Below are 23,375 nucleotides of genomic sequence, written 5' to 3'. Positions count from 1 at the left end.
TCACCCCAAACTGAAAGCAATCAAGGTGTTATTCAACAGATGCACGAATAAAACCATACATCTATAAATGAAACATTTTTTAACGATACAAAGGAAGGAACTCTTGATACATGCAACAACTTGGATGAATCGCAAATGCATTATGCTAAATGAAAGAAGCCAGTCTCAAAATGTTACATACTGTGTGATTGTGTTTGTATAATATTTGGAAAAGGTAAAACTATAGGGATGGGAAACAGATCACCAGTTATCAGAGGTTTGGGATGGGGGAGATGGTTTGACTACAAAGCAGCAGAATGAGGGAGATTTTGGGGCTGATGGAACTGTTTTGTATCCTGATTGTGGTGATAGTTACACAAATCTGTCCATGTGTTAAAACTCATGGTACTGAAAACAAAAAAGTTAATTTTACTATGTAATAAATCAAAATATATGTAACTAAAAAAATTAAATGTGTCATACATAAAGGCTTGGGAATCATAATGGCATGCAAAATAGTACCAGCATTCTCAAAAGTGACATTGAAAGTCAGAAAACTTTTCAGCCTGAAATTATATATCAGCTATCAAATAAGCATGAAATTAAAGGTAATATTAAAGGTAATATTTGTTCATGCAAAGTCTTAAAAGAAATTATCACCCATGGTACCTGGAGAATGAGTCCCATCAAAACACTGTGGTAAACCAAGAACAATGAAGACATTAGTTCTAGGAAGCAGAAGATCCCACTTAGGGGTTTGGTAAAGGAGTGTTCTAGGAGCGACACTCTAGGCAACCAATAAAGATTGAAACTGGGTCCAGGAAAGTGATTTCCAACAACAAAGGACATAGTTGAAGACTGAGAAAATATTGCCAATAGGCCTATGACAGAAATGTAAGCTCTTGAGGGAAGGAACGTCATCTGTTTTTCTCAGTGATGTAGCACCATGTGTTAGAACAGTACCTGGCATGTGGTAAGCCCTCAATAGAGAACTGTTAAATGGAAAGGAGAGAAAGAGTGAATGAGAAGAGAAGAATTTGACACAGCAAGTATACACTGACTCTTAAGGAGTTTTTATGTGAAGGTGAGCAGAGAAAAAAGGTGTCGCTTGAAGGGAAATTGGAATCAAAAGAAGGTTTTCTTTAATTGGGAGAAACGACAACATACTTGTATGCTGATAGGAATGATGCAAAATAGAGAAAACTATTTATGAATGAGGGAAGTTTGTTTCTGATTGCCTGTATACTCTCAATGAAATGGGAAGCAAGGTCATCTGGTGAGAGCGAAGGTGGTCCATGATCAGCAAGTACCCCCTCAACTTTCCCGGATCATCTTGTGATCTTCTTCTTTCTTTTAAAATTTTATTTATTTATTTGGCTGCGCTGGGCCTCTGTGGCTGCGCGCCGGCTTTCTCTAGTTGCGGTGAGCAGGGGCTACTCTTCGTTTTAGTGCGCGGGCTTCTCATTGCAGTGGCTTCTCTTGTTGTGGAGCATGGGCTCTAGGCACGCAGGCTTCAGCAGTTGTGGCACGCAGGCTCTAGAGCACAGGCTCCAGTAGCTGTGCCGCACAGGCTTAGTTGCTCCGTGGCATAGGGGATCTTCTGGGACCAGGGATCGAACCCGTGTCCCCTACATTGGCAGACAGATTCTTAACCACTGTGCCACCAGGGAAGTCCCGTGATCTTCTTGTATGGAACTTTTCATAATAAAGTGCTGTGAAAAATTAAAAACAAGTGCTTTTGTTCATTAAAAGGTATGATAAAAAGAGTGAAGGCAAGCTAAAAACTAGAAGATATTTACATAACATGAAATCATCAAAGAATTAAAGTATAGAATACATAAAGAACTTCCACAAATAAATATGCAAACAACCCAAGGGGAAAATGGGCAAAAGACACTAAATGAACACCTCATAGACAAGAAAATCCCCAAGGCCAAGCATATGAAAAGCTGCTCAATATTATTACTAATATTATTACTAATCAAGAAATTGCAGATTAAATCTACAATGAGACGCCATTTCACTATCACAAGATTGACAACAATTTTGTACTTTGTTAATATCAAATGTTGATGAGGATGTGGAACAGTTAAACACTGTTGATAGGAATAGAAATTAGCATGACCCCATTGTAAAAACTCTGGCATGATCTAGTAATGTTGGAAATCTTCTTTCCCTATGAGATGACAATTTCAGTCTTAACAATGAGCACTGAAGCAGCTTCCCAGCCATTTGATTCTATGGCTCACACAGAAAATGATGATTGTATGGCATACAGGAGTAAGATGACAAAGTTGTTCAGGGCCAGAACCAAGCGGTCCAGGGGCTGCTGCCTGGCTGTCTCTGGAGATGAAGGCCTCAAAGTCCCAGGTCCAAAAGTTGGAAAGCTCTGCCCTGGAAGGCTCTTGTACGTGGGCACCAGGAAACATGCGTCAGAATGTTTATAGTAGCGCTATGAATAATATCTGCCCAAATGGAAACAACCCAAATTACCCATTGACAGTAGAATGGATACATAGCTTGAGATACAGTTGATTCTTTTTATTTGTGGATTCCATACTTGCAAATTCCCCTATTTGCTAAAATTCATTTTTAACCACAAATCAGTACCAGAGTGCTTTCCTCCTCATTCGAGAGAGCTGTGAAAAATTTGAGTTGGTGGAACATACTCCCAACTGAGGTCAAACAAGGTGACGCTCTGCCTTCTGGTTTCAGTCTCATACTGCAAGCAAGTGTCCTTTTCATGATTTATTTGGTGCCACATAGTTTGCATTTTTGTGCTTCTTTGTTGGTGATTTCATAATTAAAGATGGCCTCCAAGCTTAGTGCTGAAGTACTGTCTAGTGTCCTTGAGTGCAAAATGACTATGACGTGCACTCAAGAAAATATGTGTGTTACATAAACCTTGCTCAGGCATGATTTATAATGCTGTTGGCTGTGAGGTCAGTGTTAATGAATCAATAATATTTGTATTAAATAGAGTGCCTTTAAACAGAAACACACATGAAACATGATTACGCAGCGATCAGTCGATGAAAATGTTGTGACCAGCGGATGGTAGGAACTTGAAATTATATTTCCCTTAGGAGCAATATTTCAGGATTGCCTAATTCACTGTTCATGGCAACTTTATAGACTGCAAATAACGATCATGATAATGAGAGTCTACTGTATATTCATTTGGTGGAACAGTGTACAGCAATGAAAATGAACAAGTGCCTGCCACATGCGACAACAGGGATGAATCTCAGTTACACAGTATCACACGGGAGAAGTCAGAAACAACACAAATGATTCCATTTACATAAAGACCAAAGGATGCAGCAAAACCAACGTTGTTAGGAATATGAACCTATGTAGAGAATTAACTAAAGAAAAGGAAGGGAACGATGAAGACAAAGGATAGAGGTTACTTCTGAGGAGGGTGAAGGGAAAGGAATTGGAGCTTCCATGCAAGGAACTTCTAAGGTTATGGTGACGTTTGAAAACACACTGCTATAAAAGTTTACTGAGGGAATGAATGACTCCCAAGTCTGTATCTCTCTCTAGCTTTGACCCCTCACTGGTGTTCCAGAACCAAATTTCTAAGTGCATTCCACCTGCATGTCCTATAAGAAACACAACCTTAATGTATCCAAAATCCCATCATTTCCCTCCCAATCTTTCTTTACTTCCTGTGTCCTTATGCTCCCCACCACAAAGTCACTCAAAACGGAAATGTTAGTCACCTTTGACTTCTGCTTCCTTGTGGTGGCCATAGAAACATGCCCCTCCGATCCACTGCAGGGAACATAGTAGATTGGCAAGTGCCAGCTGCCACTTCTCTGGCACCACCATTGTTTGTGCCAAGATCCCACATCCTCTGGGTAGCTCCCAGCCAGTGACTGAGCATGGCAGGGGCATACTGCTTCAGGACAGGGACTCCTCTAAATGGCAGCTGTAGGGTGGGGACTCCACATGAGCCTGAACAAACTAAACTAAACGGAACTAAAGTTTACTGTTAGAACGAAACTGCATCTGAGATTCTTCTTATCTGATCCTCCTTTCCCCCGCGTCTCTCTTACAGACGTCAGACCCGCATCGCACCCTGAAGAAGAAGACTCATTCCTGCTCCTTCTCCTTTATCCTTCACATGCCATTCTCCCATCATGTTCGTTCATGTCCAATCATGCCTTGCTGTCCGTATTTTTGGAGGACCCAAACTAACAAAAGTGGTACCAGGAGTGGTCTGAGAAGTTAGCTATAAGATGGGGTTTATGGACCAGCTCACTCACTGCCCAAATGACAAAGAGCGCACCATTTTGAGTGTTATGTGGGGCATGGATAATCTCTAGCACAAGGTTACCTCCTGATTCCTTAAGGTTTTATCCATACGTACCTTGAAAAATATCCCAGTGGAGGGTCTTACTTGTGGCCTGTGAGATGATTCAGGCCTTTGAATGGTAGGGAGGGCACTATGTCTATAGGGAGGGCAGAGGCGGCTGTTCATCACTGTTACACTGGCGCCCTGCAAAGACATAATGAGAAACTAAGGGACATTACCAAACAGTTAAGGGCCAAGTGTAAGATTCATGGGGTTTTCTTGGTGGCTTACAAAATGCCCTTGCCTCCTGCAGAGACAGCTGAGTAGCTCACAGATTATGCGATAACAGTAAGTGCAGAACTCCAGAGATGTATACATCCTTGACAAACACAGGCCTGTTATGGGAAGGTCAGGGCCCTTTTTGGAAAAACTTCAGACTCTGAAATGTAGGCCAGGTATATTGGCATGGATGTCCCCAAACGTTGGCTTATCAGATCCAAACGTCCTGAGGCCTCAAAGCTTGCAGGGTGGCCCTTCCTTCCCTAGCAAGAGCTAACACATGCCCTGTGCTGGTAGATGCTACAGAGTCTGCTCCCCCACAAAGTGACAGACGCCTCTCCCAGGGAAACCCTCATCTCTTCTCCATAAACTCACTGGGATATGCCGAGCCTGATAAGGGGAAAAAGAAATTATACACCAAGAAATAACAAGCCTGTACTGGCAGGAGCAGGGCAATATCCCTGGGATTGGATTTTCAGGGTGCTGGATCAAGTGGACAGGAATATAAGAGTGGATAAGCAAGTTTTACTGAGCGGAGGCGCTTTCTCATGCCATGGGATTTAACACACGGGCAAGGACTCCAGGAGATGGAGGAAATTCACTGCCAGACTGGCCCTTTGAAACTTTGAGAAAGTGATGGCCCGTAAGGAGAGAAGTGGAAATGCCTGCCTTGGATTGGCAGATGACAGAGGAAGGAACAATAAGGTTGAGTGATGCAGACATGCTAGAACGGACAGAAAAGGTGAGGCCAGTCACATGGCCTCATGGTTATGTCCCACTGTAGGGCTGAGAGGACACATCCCACTGTAGGACACATGTCCCACTGTAGGGCTGAGAGGACACCAAAGCCATCAGGAGTGTTCTGGTGAGAGGGGCCCCAGCATCACTAGAAGTTTGGTGGTTGCTCCCCTCTGGAGGCCAATGCCAATGATGGAAGGAAAGTGGTCCCGACCTGGGCTCATTACCACCCATGGGAGCCAACGAATTCTGACATGATAGAGGGCAGAGGGCAGCTCTTAACCAAGAGATGCCAGCAGACCACATTTCCAGTAACGACCAGCAAGGTCAGAGGGGCAGTCAAGAGTGCCTGCTTGACCGGCAGAAAGCTGAGAAGATGGCTCAGACAGCATGGCTCCCTAGGGGCAACGACAGCCAGCAAAAGGCAAGAATGCAAGAGAAGGAGGGCCATCATCCCGCTAAAAAGCCACAGTCTCCTGCTCAGTTCCTGGTCCTCAGCCAATTCAGAGACTGGCCCCACTGAAGAGGTGGATGAGTCCTGAGGAGGAAGGATCCAGAAACAAGGCAGTGGGTTATGACCGTCCCTAAAGAGAATGACTGCCAGTTCTCAGGTGACTGTACCCGGAGGCTAGAAAAAGACCCAGACACTTCTACTACTACTGGACACAGGATCTGAGCTGACATTGATCCAGGAGGCCCAAAGTGTCATGATGGGGCCCCATTAGAATGGGGCTTATGAGGCCCTGACATTAAAAGGAGTTGGGAATAGAGACCGGTTCACAGTGAGCTGAATGGGTCCCTGGACCAAAATAGCGGTCATTTCTCCAGTACCCAAGCTGATAATGATAAGTGATACACCTGGCAGTTGGAGCAATGACTTCCACATTGGGTCACTGCTCTGTGGGGTAAGAGCTATCCCAGTGGGGAAAGCCAAGAGGAACCTCTGACACTGGCTCCCACCCCAGGCCAAGAGAGTAAGTCAAAAGCAGTATTGGATCCTGGTGAGCATAGGGGGCTAAAGCAGAGATTAGTGACATCATTGGAGACGTATGGGATGCAGGGGAAGAGGAGGTAGGAGAGCCACAGGGACGAAGAGAGTGGAGAAGGTGAGAAGAAGTTCTGGGAGTCTCTCTCTGGGGGAGGGAGGAAGGGAATGGAAATGGTGAGAGGGAAGACGGAGGCTTCCACTGAATCCACTGGTAATGTTTCCTAGGGTGCTGGTGGATGCAGGAGATTTTGCTATATCCTTCCTTATCCATTTCAACATATTTGAAATAGCACACCACGACTTAAAAAGTCACTGGGAGAAGTGGAAGAGGGCGGTATCCACAAACGGGCAGGCACCATCGGGGGCAGGCTCGAGGAGGAGGATTGCAGATTTACAGTGCACCCAATCTCCCCTGCTCTGAAACTTCTCCAGCACGGCCAGCTTCTCAGGTGCAGACCCAGAAAACTGGGCCTTTGAGTTCCACAGGCAAGAGGGGTTCAGACACCCCAGGACTCTCCAGGAGGTCAGCCAGACCAGGATGCAGGAGACAGAGGTGACTGAAGACAGAGGAGTATGAACGGGAAGGAGCAGAAGGAAGGTATGGGAGGAATGGAGCGGTGTCAGAGTAGGAGTGGGGTGGCAGACACGGGAAATTCTAACACCCATGGGCCGTATAGAAACCAAGGGAGGCACCACTCCCCAGACATCAGTACTGCTCAGCTCAGGGGAGCTGAGAACTGACAGTTCCAAGAAAAACTGAGGGACACCTGGCTATCCACACCCACCGCCATCACAACTGGTAGGCCTTGGTTGTGCGTCCTTCAAAACTTTAAAACATACTTGTACATATACTTAAATGAATTCTCATATATTACATAGGATTGACTGGTGTGTGTGCGTGTGCCCACGCACGCAAGTGATTTAACTTACAAATGTGAATCCAAAGCCATCGTTCTGCAACTTGCAGTTGGAAGTCAGGCGGATGCTTTCGAAAGCTGTGAGAATGGCCTGATGCATTCCGTTGGACTGCCACGCTTTATGCTACTGGATGCTAAGCCACGTTGCATTCATCCATTTTCTTACTGACGGGAATTTGGAGTGTTCCCAGTTTTTCCCATCACCAACACCCTTTTGCATGTGTTCTTGTACACTACAGGTACCAGCGTGTCTCCGGAAGAAGTACCAGGCAGCGGACTTGCAGGAGCATAGAGGAAATAGATTCTTTCTTCCTTCCTTTTAAAGATCTTGGGCTAAAAGCAAGGACTCTGGAGTCAGATTGATTGGTTTCAATCCTGCCGCTGATCCCCACGAGCCGAATGACCTTGGGCCAGTGGCCGAACCTCTCAGTGCCTGTTTCCTCACCGGGAAGAGGCCAGTAATAGTTGGTACTATAGTTAAAGGCGTGTCACGCGGATGCATTATTATTTATGCCCAGCGCTTAGAAGAGTGCCAGGCACAGAGTGCGTGCCGGCACTAAGTTGCTTTCAATGGATTCTGCCAAATTACCTCCCCAATGCGTCTCTTGCACCAACGCCACAGGGGTTTGCTCCTAACCTCTCCCACCCTCGGAATGGTTAAGCTCTTTGAAGGTTGTCAACCTAGTGTGTGAAACCCGATTCGTGGTTTTAGTTCACATCTCCAGGATCAGCGGTGGGGAGCACCTTTTGGGGTGTAACTGGCCACTGCGATTTCCTCTTCTTTGAATTTGCCTCAGAGAGGGGGAAGGGCTGATGGAGCGAGGCCAACCCCAAGTCTATCCACCAAACCCGCCTGCCAATAACGTCTGCTGAACCACATTTAATGGAGCAGTTGAGACAGAGACCTTACAGAACGAAAATACAATCCCTTTGCTCTCTGGCCGACCCCTGATCACTGACTGCGGGACTCCTGTGCCCATTCTCCTGTTGGGTCTTAAGGCTTGCGGTGGAAGGGAGGCTGGCAAATGCTTTCGGCGTGTGCTAGGCATCCAGCGCCTCCATCTTGACGTTTCATCCTCACCACCCCTGGAGCCCGGCGCCCTCACTCGCTGACGCCCTCTACCCCCTGTACACATGGGAAACGGAGGCTCAGAGCTGTGACTCTAACCGGAAACGGGAGGCGGGACAGGAGGAGGCGGGCCCAGAGGCTTGACAGAGGGAGGCACTCCCACCAACCCCTTCACCAGCCAACTGCCCGGACCGCCCAGGGGCTTGCGAGCAAACCAGAGGCCCTCGACCCCATTGGTTAGGCCTCGAGGGGGTGGGCGAACAAGGCGCCCGCTGGTTGGCGGGGGCCGGACCAATGAGGAGGCTGCGGCGCAGGCGTGAGAGGCGCGCTGAAAGTGGCGCGTCCTTTCTTTTGAGGCGAGCTCGTGCGGTGCGTGAGGTGGTTGACGCTCCCTTCTGAGCGCCGCCCGCCTAGCCCGCCGTGACCGCGACCGCAACTCGGGCCATCGACCGTCGCCCCGGTTCCGGGGCCGCCTGGGTCGCGACATGAGCTCCCCGAATAAGATGTCTGTGTGGGGAAGGCTTTTCCGCCCAAAGGGCAGGGAGCGGGCCGGCGTCCGCGAGGCCGGCCCCGCAGTCCAACGGCGACCCGCCCCAGGCCCCGAGATGGGGGAGCCGCAGAGCGGCGAGGGCGCAGGCGTCTTCCCAGACCCCGAGGGCTTCTATTTGAAAAGGGAGATGGTGGAAGCGCGAGGGCCCGTGCTGTGGGGCCGAGAAGGCCGACCTGGCTCCCCTGCTTACCACAAGAGGGATCTCCTGGACTTGATTGAGGAGTCTGAGGAGGCCAACCTGCAGCAGCTGACCGACCAGGACGTGCTGGGCGTCCGCAGGTACCCGACCCTGGAGAGCTCCACCGCCTTCAAAGAGTCCACCGTGTGGACACTGCGCCTCGACGCGGGTCCCGGCGGTCGAGGAGTGCCCGGCCAGAGCTGTGGGGAGGGGCCGACGGCTCCAGCCGGCCCTCTCGACCTCGGTAGGCCTGAAGCGGGCCGGGCCTTGGGGAACCCTAAGAGAGGCACTAACCGTAAGTTGAACGTGGCTGCGGATCGCCAGCGGCGCTCCGCGGAAGGCCTGGCCTGGCTGCTGTCCGACTCCGAGTCCTCAGATGAATTCAGTGAGACACAGCTGATGACGGTGAGCACTTACCGCAGAGGAGGAGGCCAGGCCAAGCCCAGCAGACCCGAGGATCCCGGGGACACTCCCAGACACTCGAAGTTCCAAATCAGGGAGAATTTCCTTCACGTGACAGGCTCTTCCCTGTCCTTGGCTCCGCGAGGACTCTCTTCGGTTGTGGAAAGGCAGGGCGTGGGAGAGCAGGGCATCTCTGCCCCTAAGAAAATGCAGAGTGTGCTGTGGGGCAAGGGGGGCAGCAAGCCCAGCTACGCGGGAGCTGCTGCTGCTGCTGCTGCTTCTGTTTCTGCTGCTGCTCCAGGTGGCCTGCCGCAGGTCAATCCTAGGAAGAACGGAGCCCAGGAGAAGAAATCCGTCGGGGGAGCATCCAAACTTGCCCTGGGGGGAACCTTCCGTTCCCGAGGGCAGCGAATCTCGGCAACTCCCGTGGAACTGGACACCTTCCCCCCATTCTCTGGTATTCCGCTGCCTGGGAGACCCAAGAGTTATACCTTGGTCCTTTCGGGAACCAAACAGTCCAAGCACAGCGGCGCTGGGAAGAAATCCGTGGTCAGCTGGGCAAGGGAGTCTGAGGCTGTGGCGGGAGAAGATAAGGACCCAAATAGAGACCCAGCCCCAAAGGGCCAAGTGAGTAGGCCATGCTCCTCCTCTCTCCCCACTCTTCCCCCACCACAGCACCCAGGGCACACGTCTTCACCCATGCTGCCTCTGTCCACCCCTCAGAGGTCAGCATTGGGTGCCCCTCGGTCACTGGGTCATTACGATGCCAGATCGGGCTCCTTTTCCTAGGGACAAACATTAAGGTAGCACTTCGGGTGTCCTGGGCCCGGTTCTCCACCCTTGGCCTCTTTCCAGCCTCCTCTGAGAGACTTGGGCTGGGATGGAAGGGAGGGCTGGTAGCTGAATTGGGTCGGGGGATCCCTTAAAAGCTTCCCCGGAAAGCCTCAGTATTTAGACTCACCAGCTTCCTGAATCCTCCTTCCTAGCTGTTCCCCAGACCTTCCTCGCAGGGGGCCTGGGCTTTCTCAGTGTCCCACTGTTGTGCCTAGATCAGCTCTGCCTGCTGGCCTGGGGCTGACTGAGGGAGAAAGTGCTAATGAGATCAGCCTTTCAATTCCCTTCCCAATTCCCTGCCTCACCCTGGCCCGAATCACACAACTCTCTCTCTCTGTCTCTCTCTCTCTTTCTCTCTGTCTCTCTTTCTGTCTCTGTCTCTCTGTCTCTGTCTCTCTCTCTCTCACACACACACACACACACACACACACACACATCCTTAGTCCAAATCGGTGAGAAATTTTTGTTTCAGCTGCTAACTCACAGGCCAGGGACATCTTGTCTGCGCATGCATCGTAGAAAAGCCAGCAGTGGCGACGTCAACACCAGAGGCCCCCAAGATCCAGGAAACTCAGAACCCTTGGCCCTGAACCAGGGAGAAGTCATGCCCAGGGGGCCTGCCCCCTCAGGTGAGGGTCGTGGGTTTGATATGAGGGGAAGGAAGAGGGGTTGAGGACAGAAACCTCTGCCTCTGTCTCTGCCGGGGGCACAGCCTTGCTCCCAGGCAGCTTCTCCCACAGAAGACGGGGTGCTGGCAGGGCTGGCCTTGAGCCACATCATCCTCTGTGTGGGGTTTGTGCGGCCGGGGTGATCGGTGGCAGTGCTCCGGGTGTAGACTTGCAGGGGAACAGCCTTTTCTGTTAAGTCCTGTTCGGCCACATTGCTCTCCCATGTGCTGGCTGTGGCTGCAGCTCTGGGAGGGTCGAATCCAGAGCCACATTGTTTGGGGACCACAATGGCGAAATGGCTGCCCCCGGGGAACAGGGGAAGCAGGCCCAGAGACAAGGTTCCGGCTGCTGGGCAGAGCAGGGGCGGCTGGTTGCCAGCAGAGGATGGTGCTGCCTCACCTCACTTTAGAGCCCGCTTGGCCCTTTCCACCTCACTGGGAGCCTGGGAAGCTGGATTGTGTGTCCTTTCCCTCTCAGGTGACCGGGAGCCACTTGACCATCCCCCAAGACCGGAAACGCAGCAGCAGCCACTGGGAACGCCCTGCTGTCCTTGGGTAATGCTTCCTCTGCATCCTGGAAATGCAGGCCCAAACTCGAGGGTGGGATCTGGGTCCAAGTTCAGCTGACATGTGTGGGCGCCCCCCTCCCCTGCCCCCATCACGTACCCCACGGAGGGAGCCCACCTCCTTTCCACTGAGGAGCTCTTGCCAGTCAGGTCCCCCGGCTTTGGGGTGCAGGGCCCAGGCGAGAGGAGAAGGTGGAGGAGAGAGGAGGCCAGAGTATACTAATCATTTCTCTTCCTCCTCTGTCTGCTGGCCTAGTGTCTCGAGCTAGAGAGAGAAGTAGTCAAACTTAAGGAGCAACTTGGTATGAGGAACCAGGACCGGAGAGCGGTGTCATAGTGCAGAACACAGGTGGGCACCTGGGGTGGGGCTGGGCTGCAGGTTCAGTCGGCCAGGCAGGGACCAACATCCCTGTGGGGAGAACCTCTGAGACCTGGCCCGGCAGCCGGCTGTGCATGTACAACTAGGCATGTGTACAAATAGCAAAGTACTGTCTGGACTGCATGCACACTTTGACAACCAGACCAGTCCTAGGGAATGTCCTTCTGATAGGACTTTTAGAGATGCCTCGTTGATTTTTCCCTTGAACTGCTGCTTGGTGTGGCTTCTAAGGTTCTTGTTGGATTGTTTGTTTGTGTGTGTGACAAGTTCTGAGTGGTTGTGGCACGGCCCACAGCATGAGAGCTGCTGGCACATTTTGTTTCCCTGTAGGTACCGGTTCCACATTCAGTTTGGGTGGTGGGGAGTGATCAGGCCCAGAGCTCTTTGCATCGGGTCTGGAGAGGTTTCAGGTATCAGGGCTAGGCGGTTCCTCACGGGGATTGGGGACAGGCTTCTGTATCCCTCTGTCTGGAGCACCTGCTAATGCCTGTCCCTGTTGAAGCCGCCATGCAGTACCTGGCTGACAAGTTGCAGACCCTTTGAAGTGAGTGTTACACACACCGTACCCCTTCCCACAGTCCTGGCTGTTGAGCAGGGCTGGGGCCTGGCCCTGGCTTCAGGCTCTTCCCTGACTCTGCTGTTTCACAGGTTGAGCCCAGCGTCTTCCTGCAAGAGGAGCAGCTGGTACCTTTGGGGCCCTGGAGCTGTGGCCAAGCTCGTTCCCTCCTGTTCTGCCTCAGCTAGGGCTTCCTCTCCCCCTTGTTTTGCCCCCGCCTCGCCCCAGTTTCACAGCAGTTTCCAATTAAAGTACCTCTCATATTCTGTGTTCTACCTTCTCTCTGGAGGGGTCGGGGTCGGGGTCGGGGTGGCGGTAGGGAGCCGGGGCGGGGCGCTGCTCTACATCAGAGCCTTTTCCAGAACGGTATCTGTGGCATCCTGTGGTGGGGACTCTGGGCCAGCCTCTGCTACCATCCCTGCAGTCAAGCCAGCGGAGTGTCCCAGGTCTGGGTCCTGTGTGTGCTCTGCCTGGCCACATTGGCACGTCCTCCCTTTCCCCCGAAGACCCTCTTCTAGTTCTCTCCAAACCCCCCTCCTCCTTTGGGGTCTGGCGGTTCCCACTCATCTCTGCCATTCACCCTTCCCATCAGCAGGAACTCATGACCCCCTTCCAAAGCTCCAATCTGGAAGCATTCACATCCTCCCTGCCCTAGCCAGCTGACCACCCTCCTCCAGCCGGGTCATCTGTACACCCTTGAGTGGAAATTGGCCCGTCAGGTTCTATGGCAAGTGTGGTTAGTCGGCCTGTGTTGTTGCATGGTCCCCGTCAAATACTCTTCCACCAGCCCCATGACACAGATTTTCCTGGAAATGATATTTCCGTGTCCCAGCTCAATCTCCCAGACTACCTCTTTAGGACACACGAGATTGAGTCTGAACTCCATGTTCGATTTCCCCCTCACTCGAGGTTGGGGAGCACTTCCTTCCCTCAGCCAGGACCCAGGGCTGTACCAGCCTGAGACTCAGAGGGACAGATTTGTGTTTGAGTGAGGCAAGGGTGGTTCTGCCTGACACCCTTCCCGAAAGACCGGTGTTTTACTACACAAAAGGGGGTATGATGGTAGATTGGCTATTCAAGGTTGGTGTGTCCCTGTGTGTGAATAAATGTAATCAGGGGTAATCTCCCTTGAGGGAGAAAGATGTGATTCAGGGAGTAAAGGGAGTAGAGGCTGGTCGAGGTTCTGTAAGGCATTGAATGAGCAAAAGCAAGGGTCGGATCTGTTTTGTTCAAGGGTTGTCCTTAAATTCCCAAAACATAAGCGGGGGATGATGCAGAAGTCACCAACCCCCACGACAGGGTGTCGGGATGCTCGAAATGTTGGATTCGCTGGAGGTGGCTCTCGATCCTACTCTGTGATCCTATGATGTCTGACAACTACTGTGGGTGTGGATGGAATGAGATTGGGAAGGGTGGCTCCTCAGAGTAGCTCATCTTAGAATCAGGGGACCCATATATGAGGCCACCCAACATGAGCTACCCGGGACAGGGGCAGGATGGGCGCAGTGAGGATGGGAAGTAAGGAGTGACTGCACCTGGACAATGGGGAGCACTTCCCACTGGGAAGTGGGGGGAAGGGGGGAAGGTCCACCCTTCCCCCATATTCTCACCCTGACTCCCAGAGTCCATGGCATGAGCTCAGGTGGACAGACCACAGGTGGGATGGGACAGTCACAGACCTCAGGGTCAGAAAAGAACGTTCGTGGGACTTAATCCTTCCCCTCAAACCCCTCCCTGGAGAAGGTGGGCTTGATTGCTGCCCAGGCCTCTGGCTGGATTCCTAGAATGTACCCAGTGCCCCACCCAGCCTGTACCAGGCTTATGTTCTAGCCCCTCTTGCTCCGGCACTGCTCCCCACTGAGCTGAGGCCATTACCAATGAATGTGTGTGCACTTCGAGGAAACAGAGCTAGCTTAGACCTTGGACCTGCCTCTGACCAGTAGAGACAGTCATTCCGGGTCATGTGTCCCTGCAGACACTCTGGAGAGAGTGAAGCTAACTACAGGCTGGAGACAGCCATCACAGGAACTCGCTTCCCAGTGCACACTATGGATGTTAATAGAATGTTAACAGAATGTTCATAGAAACCTTATTCATAGTCACCCCAAACTGAAAGCAATCAAGATGTTATTCAACAGATGAACGAATAAAACCATACATCTATAAATGAAATATTTTTTAACAATACAAAGGAAGGAACTCTTGATACATGCAACAACTTGGATGAATCGCAAATGCATTATGCTAAATGAAAGAAGCCAGTCTCAAAATGTTACATACTGTGTGATTGTGTTTGTATAATATTTGGAAAAGGTAAAACTATAGGGATGGGAAACAGATCACCAGTTATCAGAGGTTTGGGATGGGGGAGATGGTTTGACTACAAAGCAGTAGAATCAGGGAGATTTGGGGTCTGATGGAACTGTTTTGTATCCTGATTGTGGTGATAGTTACACAAATCTGTCCATGTGCTAAAACTCATGGTACTGAAAACAAAAAAGTTAATTTTACTATGTAATAAATCAAAATATATGTAACTAAAAAAATTAAATGTGTCATACATAAAGGCTTGGGAATCATAATGGCATGCAAAATAGTACCAGCATTCTCAAAAGTGACATTGAAAGTCAGAAAACTTTTCAGCCTGAAATTATATATCAGCTATCAAATAAGCATGAAATTAAAGGTAATATTAAAGGTAATACTTGTTCATGCAAAGTCTTAAAAGAAATTATCACCCATGGTACCTGGAGAGTGAGTCCCATCAAAACACTGTGGTAAACGAAGAACAATGAAGACATTAGTTCTAGGAAGCAGAAGATCCCACTTAGGGTTTTGGTAAAGGAGTGTTCTAGGTGCGACACTCTAGGCAACCAATAAAGATTGAAACTGGGTCCAGGAAAGTGATTTCCAACAACAAAGGAATGGACATAGTTGAAGATTGAGAAAATATTGCAAATAGGCCTATGACAGAAATGTAAGCTCTTGAGGGAAGGAACGTCATCTGTTTTTCTCAGTGATGTAGCACCACGTGTTAGAACAGCACCATGTGTTAGAACAGTACCTTGTCAGCCCTCAATAGAGAATTGTTAAATGGAAAGGAGAGAAAGAGTGAATGAGAAGAGAGGAATTTGAGACAGCAAGTATACACCGACTCTTAAGGAGTTTTTATGTGAAGGTGAGCAGAGAAAAATGGTGTCGCTTGAAGGGAAATTGGAATCAAAAGAAGGTTTTCTTTAATTAGGAGAAACGACAACATACTTGTATGCTGATAGGAATGATCCAAAATAGAGAAAACTATTTATGAATGAGGGAAGTTTGTTTCTGATTGCCTGTACACTCTCAATGAAATGGGAAGCAAGGTCATCAGGTGAGAGTGAACGTGGTCCATGATCAGCAAGTACCCCCTCAACTTCCCCGGATCATCTTGTGATCTTCTTCTTTCTTTTAAAAGTTTATTTATATATTTATTTATTTGGTGGCGCTGGGCCTCTGTGGCTGCGAGCCGGCTTTCTCTAGTTGCGGTGAGCAGGGGCTACTCTTCGTTGTGGTGCGCGGGCTTCTCATTGCAGTGGCTTCTCTTGTTGTGGAGCATGGGCTCTAGGCACGCAGGCTTCAGCAGCTGTGGCACGCAGGCTCTAGAGCACAGGCTCCAGTAGCTGTGCCGCACAGGCTTAGTTGCTCCGTGGCATAGGGGATCTTCTGGGACCAGGGATCGAACCCGTGTCCCCTACATTGGCAGGCAGATTCTTAACCACTGTGCCACCAGGGAAGTCCCGTGATCTTCTTGTATGGAACTTTTCATAATAAAGTGCTGTGAAAAATTAAAAAGAAGTGCTTTTGTTCATTAAAAGGTATGATAGGGCCTTCCCTGGTGGCGCAGTGGTTGCGAGTCCGCCTGCCGATGCAGGGGACACGGGTTCGTGCCCCGGTCCAGGAAGATCCCACATGCCGCGGAGCGGTTGGGCCCGTGAGCCATCGCCGCTGAGCCTGCGCGTCCGGAGGCTGTGCTCCACAACGGGAGAGGCCACAACAGGGAGACGCCCGCGTACCGCAAAAAAAAAAAAAAAAAAAAAAAGGTATGATAAAAAGAGGGAAGGCAAGCTAAAAACTAGAAGATATTTACATAACATGAAATCATCAAAGGATTAAAGTATAGAATACATAAAGAACTTCCACAAATAAATATGCAAACAACCCAAGGGGAAAATGGGCACAAGACACTAAATGAACACCTCATACACAAGAAAATCCCCAAGGCCAAGCATATGAAAAGCTGCTCAATATTATTACTAATATTATTACTAATCAAGAAATTGCAGATTAAATCTACAATGAGACGCCATTTCACTATCACAAGATTGACAACAATTTTGTACTTTGTTAATATCAAATGTTGATGAGGATGTGGAACAGTTAAACACTATTGATAGGAGTAGAAATTAGCATGACCCCATTGAAAAACTCTGGCATGATCTAGTAATGTTGGAAATCTTCTTTCCCTATGAGATGACAATTTCAGTCTTAAAAATGAGCACTGAAGCAGCTTCCCAGCCATTTGATTCTATGGCTCACACAGAAAATGATGATTGTATGGCATACAGGAGTAAGATGACAAAGTTGTTCAGGGCCAGAACCAAGCGGTCCAGGGGCTGCTGTCTGGCTGTCTCTGGAGATGAAGGCCTCAAAGTCCCAGGTCCAAAAGTTGGAAAGCTCTGCCCTGGAAGGCTCTTGTACGTGGGCACCAGGAAACATGTGCCAGAATGTTTATAGTAGCGCTATGAATAATATCTGCCCAAATGGAACAAACCCAAATTACCCATTGACAGTAGAATGGATACATAGCTTGAGATACAGTTGATTCTTGTTATTTGTAGATTCCATACTTGCAAATTCCCCTATTTGGTAAAATTCATTTTTAACCACAAATCAGTACCAGAGTGCTTTCCTCCTCATTCGAGAGAGCTGTGAAAAATTTGAGTTGGTGGAATATGTTCCCAACTGAGGTCAAACAAGGTGACGCCCTGCCTTCTGGTTTCAGTCTCATACTGCAAGCAAGTGTCCTTTTCATGATTTATTTGGTGCCACATAGTTTGCATTTTTGTGCTTCTTTGTTGGTGATTTCATAATTAAAGATGGCCTCCAAGCTTAGTGCTGAAGTACTGTCTAGTGTCCTTGAGTGCAAAATGACTATGACGTGCACTCAAGAAAATATGTGTGTTACATAAACCTTGTTCAGGCATGATTTATAATGCTGTTGGCTGTGAGGTCAGTGTTAATGAATCAATAATATTTGTATTAAATAGAGTGCCTTTAAACAGAAACACACATGAAACATGATTACGCAGCGATCAGTCGATGAAAATGTTGTGACCAGCGGATGGTAGGAACTTGAAATTATATTTCCCTTAGGAGCAATGTTTCAGGATTGCCTAATTCAGTGTTCATGGCAACTTTATAGACTGCAAATAACTATCATGATAATGAGAGTCTACTGTATATTCATTTGGTGGAACAGTGTACAGCAATGAAAATGAACAAGTGCCTGCCACATGTGACAACAGGGATGAATCTCAGTTACACAGTATCACACGGGAGAAGTCAGAAATAACACAAATGATTCCATTTACATAAAGACCAAAGGATGCAGCAAAACCAACGTTGTTAGGAATATGAACCTATGTAGAGAATAACTAAAGAAAAGGAAGGGAACGATGAAGACAAAGGATAGAGGTTACTTCTGAGGAGGGTGAAGGGAAAGGAATTGGAGCTTCCATGCAAGGAACTTCTAAGGTTATGGTGACGTTTGAAAAAACACTGCTATAAAAGTTTACTGAGGGAATGAATGACTCCCAAATCTGTATCTCTCTCTAGCTCTGACCCCTCACTGGTGTTCCAGAACGAAATTTCTAAGTGCATTCCACCTGCATGTCCTATAAGAAACACAACCTTAATGTATCCAAAATCCCATCATTTCCCTCCCAATCTTTCTTTACTTCCTGTGTCCTTATGCTCCCCACCACAAAGTCACTCAAAACGGAAATGACTTCTGCTTCCTTGTGGTGGCCATAGAAACATGCCCCTCCGATCCACTGCAGGGAACATAGTAGATTGGCAAGTGCCAGCTGCCACTTCTCTGGCACCACCATTGTTTGTGCCAAGATCCCACATCCTCTGGGTAGCTCCCAGCCAGTGACTGAGCATGGCAGGGGCATACTGCTTCAGGACAGGGACTCCTCTAAATGGCAGCTGTAGGGTGGGGACTCCACATGAGCCTGAACAAACTAAACTAAACGGAACTAAAGTTTACTGTTAGAACGAAACTGCATCTGAGATTCTTCTTATCTGATCCTCCTTTCCCCCGCGTCTCTCTTACAGACGTCAGACCCGCATCGCACCCTGAAGAAGAAGACTCATTCCTGCTCCTTCTCCTTTATCCTTCACATGCCATTCTCCCATCATGTTCGTTCATGTCCAATCATGCCTTGGTGTCCGTATTTTTGGAGGACCCAAACTAACAAAAGTGGTACCAGGAGTGGTCTGAGAAGTTAGCTATAAGATGGGGTTTATGGACCAGCTCACTCACTGCCCAAATGACAAAGAGCGTACCATTTTGAGTGTTATGTGGGGCATGGATAATCTCTAGCACAAGGTTACCTCCTGATTCCTTAAGGTTTTATCCATACGTACCTTGAAAAATATCCCAGTGGAGGGTCTTACTTGTGGCCTGTGAGATGATTCAGGCCTTTGAATGGTAGGGAGGGCACTATGTCTATAGGGAGGGCAGAGGCGGCTGTTCATCACTGTTATACTGGCGCCCTGCAAAGACATAATGAGAAACTAAGGGACATTACCAAACAGTTAAGGGCCAAGTGTAAGATTCATGGGGTTTTCTTGGTGGCTTACAAAATGCCCTTGCCTCCTGCAGAGACAGCTGAGTAGCTCACAGATTATGCGATAACAGTAAGTGCAGAACTCCAGAGATGCATACATCCTTGACAAACACAGGCCTGTTATGGGAAGGTCAGGGCCCTTTTTGGAAAAACTTCAGACTCTGAAATGTAGGCCGGGTATATTGGCATGGATGTCCCCAAACGTTGGCTTATCAGATCCAAACGTCCTGAGGCCTCAAAGCTTGCAGGGTGGCCCTTCCTTCCCTAGCAAGAGCTAACACATGCCCTGTGCCGGTAGATGCTACAGAGTCTGCTCCCCCACAAAGTGACAGACGCCTCTCCCAGGGAAACCCTCATCTCTTCCCCATAAACTCACTGGGATATGCCGAGCCTGATAAGGGGAAAAAGAAACTATACACCAAGAAATAACAAGCCTGTACTGGCAGGAGCAGGGCAATATCCCTGGGATTGGATTTTCAGGGTGCTGGATCAGGTGGACAGGAATATAAGAGTGGATAAGCAAGTTTTACTGAGTGGAGGCACTTTCTCATGCCATGGGATTTAACACACGGGCAAGGACTCCAGGAGATGGAGGAAATTCACTGCCAGACTGGCCCTTTGAAACTTTGAGAAAGTGATGGCCCGTAAGGAGAGAAGTGGAAATGCCTGCCTTGGATTGGCAGATGACAGAGGAAGGAACAATAAGGTTGAGTGATGCAGACATGCTAGAACGGACAGAAAAGGTGAGGCCAGTCACATGGCCTCATGGTTATGTCCCACTGTAGGGCTGAGAGGACACATCCCACTGTAGGACACATGTCCCACTGTAGGGCTGAGAGGACACCAAAGCCATCAGGAGTGTTCTGGTGAGAGGGGCCCCAGCATCACTAGAAGTTTGGTGGTTGCTCCCCTCTGGAGGCCAATGCCAATGATGGAAGGAAAGTGGTCCCGACCTGGGCTCATTACCACCCATGGGAGCCAACGAATTCTGACATGATAGAGGGCAGAGGGCAGCTCTTAACCAAGAGATGCCAGCAGACCACATTTCCAGTAACGACCAGCAAGGTCAGAGGGGCAGTCAAGAGTGCCTGCTTGACCGGCAGAAAGCTGAGAAGATGGCTCAGACAGCATGGCTCCCTAGGGGCAACGACAGCCAGCAAAAGGCAAGAATGCAAGAGAAGGAGGGCCATCATCCCGCTAAAAAGCCACAGTCTCCTGCTCAGTTCCTGGTCCTCAGCCAATTCAGAGACTGGCCCCACTGAAGAGGTGGATGAGTCCTGAGGAGGAAGGATCCAGAAACAAGGCAGTGGGTTATGACCGTCCCTAAAGAGAATGACTGCCAGTTCTCAGGTGACTGTACCTGGAGGCTAGAAAAAGACCCAGACACTTCTACTACTACTGGACACAGGATCTGAGCTGACATTGATCCAGGAGGCCCAAAGTGTCATGATGGGGCCCCATTAGAATGGGGCTTATGAGGCCCTGACATTAAAAGGAGTTGGGAATAGAGACCGGTTCACAGTGAGCTGAATGGGTCCCTGGACCAAAATAGCGGTCATTTCTCCAGTACCCAAGCTGATAATGATAAGTGATACACTTGGCAGTTGGAGCAATGACTTCCACATTGGGTCACTGCTCTGTGGGGTAAGAGCTATCCCAGTGGGGAAAGCCAAGAGGAACCTCTGACACTGGCTCCCACCCCAGGCCAAGAGAGTAAGTCAAAAGCAGTATTGGATCCTGGTGAGCATAGGGGGCTAAAGCAGAGATTAGTGACATCATTGGAGACGTATGGGATGCAGGGGAAGAGGAGGTAGGAGAGCCACAGGGACGAAGAGAGTGGAGAAGGTGAGAAGAAGTTCTGGGAGTCTCTCTCTGGGGGAGGGAGGAAGGGAATGGAAATGGTGAGAGGGAAGACGGAGGCTTCCACTGAATCCACTGGTAATGTTTCCTAGGGTGCTGGTGGATGCAGGAGATTTTGCTATATCCTTCCTTATCCATTTCAACATATTTGAAATAGCACACCACGACTTAAAAAGTCACTGGGAGAAGTGGAAGAGGGCGGTATCCACAAACGGGCAGGCACCATCGGGGGCAGGCTCGAGGAGGAGGATTGCAGATTTACAGTGCACCCAATCTCCCCTGCTCTGAAACTTCTCCAGCACGGCCAGCTTCTCAGGTGCAGACCCAGAAAACTGGGCCTTTGAGTTCCACAGGCAAGAGGGGTTCAGACACCCCAGGACTCTCCAGGAGGTCAGCCAGACCAGGATGCAGGAGACAGAGGTGACTGAAGACAGAGGAGTATGAACGGGAAGGAGCAGAAGGAAGGTATGGGAGGAATGGAGCGGTGTCAGAGTAGGAGTGGGGTGGCAGACACGGGAAATTCTAACACCCATGGGCCGTATAGAAAGCAAGGGAGGCACCACTCCCCAGACATCAGTACTGCTCAGCTCAGGGGAGCTGAGAACTGACAGTTCCAAGAAAAACTGAGGGACACCTGGCTATCCACACCCACCGCCATCACAACTGGTAGGCCTTGGTTGTGCGTCCTTCAAAACTTTAAAACATACTTGTACATATACTTAAATGAATTCTCATATATTACATAGGATTGACTGGTGTGTGTGCGTGTGCCCACGCACGCAAGTGATTTAACTTACAAATGTGAATCCAAAGCCATCGTTCTGCAACTTGCAGTTGGAAGTCAGGCGGATGCTTTCGAAAGCTGTGAGAATGGCCTGATGCATTCCGTTGGACTGCCACGCTTTATGCTACTGGATGCTAAGCCACGTTGCATTCATCCATTTTCTTACTGACGGGAATTTGGAGTGTTCCCAGTTTTTCCCATCACCAACACCCTTTTGCATGTGTTCTTGTACACTACAGGTACCAGCGTGTCTCCGGAAGAAGTACCAGGCAGCGGACTTGCAGGAGCATAGAGGAAATAGATTCTTTCTTCCTTCCTTTTAAAGATCTTGGGCTAAAAGCAAGGACTCTGGAGTCAGATTGATTGGTTTCAATCCTGCCGCTGATCCCCACGAGCCGAATGACCTTGGGCCAGTGGCCGAACCTCTCAGTGCCTGTTTCCTCACCGGGAAGAGGCCAGTAATAGTTGGTACTATAGTTAAAGGCGTGTCACGCGGATGCATTATTATTTATGCCCAGCGCTTAGAAGAGTGCCAGGCACAGAGTGCGTGCCGGCACTAAGTTGCTTTCAATGGATTCTGCCAAATTACCTCCCCAATGCGTCTCTTGCACCAACGCCACAGGGGTTTGCTCCTAACCTCTCCCACCCTCGGAATGGTTAAGCTCTTTGAAGGTTGTCAACCTAGTGTGTGAAACCCGATTCGTGGTTTTAGTTCACATCTCCAGGATCAGCGGTGGGGAGCACCTTTTGGGGTGTAACTGGCCACTGCGATTTCCTCTTCTTTGAATTTGCCTCAGAGAGGGGGAAGGGCTGATGGAGCGAGGCCAACCCCAAGTCTATCCACCAAACCCGCCTGCCAATAACGTCTGCTGAACCACATTTAATGGAGCAGTTGAGACAGAGACCTTACAGAACGAAAATACAATCCCTTTGCTCTCTGGCCGACCCCTGATCACTGACTGCGGGACTCCTGTGCCCATTCTCCTGTTGGGTCTTAAGGCTTGCGGTGGAAGGGAGGCTGGCAAATGCTTTCGGCGTGTGCTAGGCATCCAGCGCCTCCATCTTGACGTTTCATCCTCACCACCCCTGGAGCCCGGCGCCCTCACTCGCTGACGCCCTCTACCCCCTGTACACATGGGAAACGGAGGCTCAGAGCTGTGACTCTAACCGGAAACGGGAGGCGGGACAGGAGGAGGCGGGCCCAGAGGCTTGACAGAGGGAGGCACTCCCACCAACCCCTTCACCAGCCAACTGCCCGGACCGCCCAGGGGCTTGCGAGCAAACCAGAGGCCCTCGACCCCATTGGTTAGGCCTCGAGGGGGTGGGCGAACAAGGCGCCCGCTGGTTGGCGGGGGCCGGACCAATGAGGAGGCTGCGGCGCAGGCGTGAGAGGCGCGCTGAAAGTGGCGCGTCCTTTCTTTTGAGGCGAGCTC

The 23,375-nt window shown here is 49.6% G+C and overlaps 1 protein-coding gene and 1 long non-coding RNA gene across 3 annotated transcripts; one reads left to right on the top strand and one right to left on the bottom strand.

Moving 5' to 3' along the window:
* Nucleotides 1-916: 916 nt before the first annotated feature.
* Nucleotides 917-7,308, bottom strand: LOC307180495. The gene is made up of 3 exons (XR_013825749.1): nucleotides 7,218-7,308; nucleotides 4,358-4,486; nucleotides 917-1,691 (listed from the first exon to the last, which is right to left on the bottom strand). It is a non-coding gene; the product is annotated as an uncharacterized lncRNA (long non-coding RNA).
* A 1,329-nt stretch (nucleotides 7,309-8,637) lies between these two features.
* On the top strand, nucleotides 8,638-12,631 carry LOC307180144 (uncharacterized protein CXorf49 homolog). 2 transcript variants are annotated; one of them, XR_013825688.1, is made up of 6 exons: nucleotides 8,638-10,030; nucleotides 10,710-10,866; nucleotides 11,383-11,459; nucleotides 11,727-11,819; nucleotides 12,352-12,393; nucleotides 12,498-12,629. XR_013825688.1 is itself a non-coding variant. In XM_079910281.1 (5 exons), exons 1-4 carry the CDS (start codon nucleotides 8,759-8,761, stop codon nucleotides 11,805-11,807), a joined length of 1,587 nt encoding a protein of 528 aa, XP_079766407.1. In that variant the 5' UTR covers nucleotides 8,638-8,758; the 3' UTR covers nucleotides 11,808-11,819; nucleotides 12,498-12,631. The 2 variants fall into 2 exon arrangements, 1 of the variants encoding a protein (XP_079766407.1); XM_079910281.1 differs by lacking the exon at nucleotides 12,352-12,393 and having other exon boundaries at nucleotides 12,498-12,631.
* Nucleotides 12,632-23,375: the final 10,744 nt, after the last annotated feature.

The sequence above is a fragment of the Stenella coeruleoalba genome (assembly GCF_951394435.1).
Source record: "Stenella coeruleoalba genome assembly, chromosome: X".
In the NCBI taxonomy this organism is placed as follows: Eukaryota; Metazoa; Chordata; class Mammalia; order Artiodactyla; family Delphinidae; genus Stenella; species Stenella coeruleoalba.
This window is presented reverse-complemented; position numbering and strand designations above follow the sequence as displayed.

Coding starts and splice junctions, on each gene's coding strand:
- LOC307180144 (XM_079910281.1), top strand. CDS start 8,759: ATGAGCTCCCCGAATAAGATGTCTGTGTGGGGAAGGCTTTTCCGCCCA. Junction 10,031..10,709: donor ACCCAGCCCCAAAGGGCCAA/GTGAGTAGGCCA, acceptor TTTTTGTTTCAG/CTGCTAACTCACAGGCCAGG. Junction 11,460..11,726: donor GAACGCCCTGCTGTCCTTGG/GTAATGCTTCCT, acceptor CTGCTGGCCTAG/TGTCTCGAGCTAGAGAGAGA.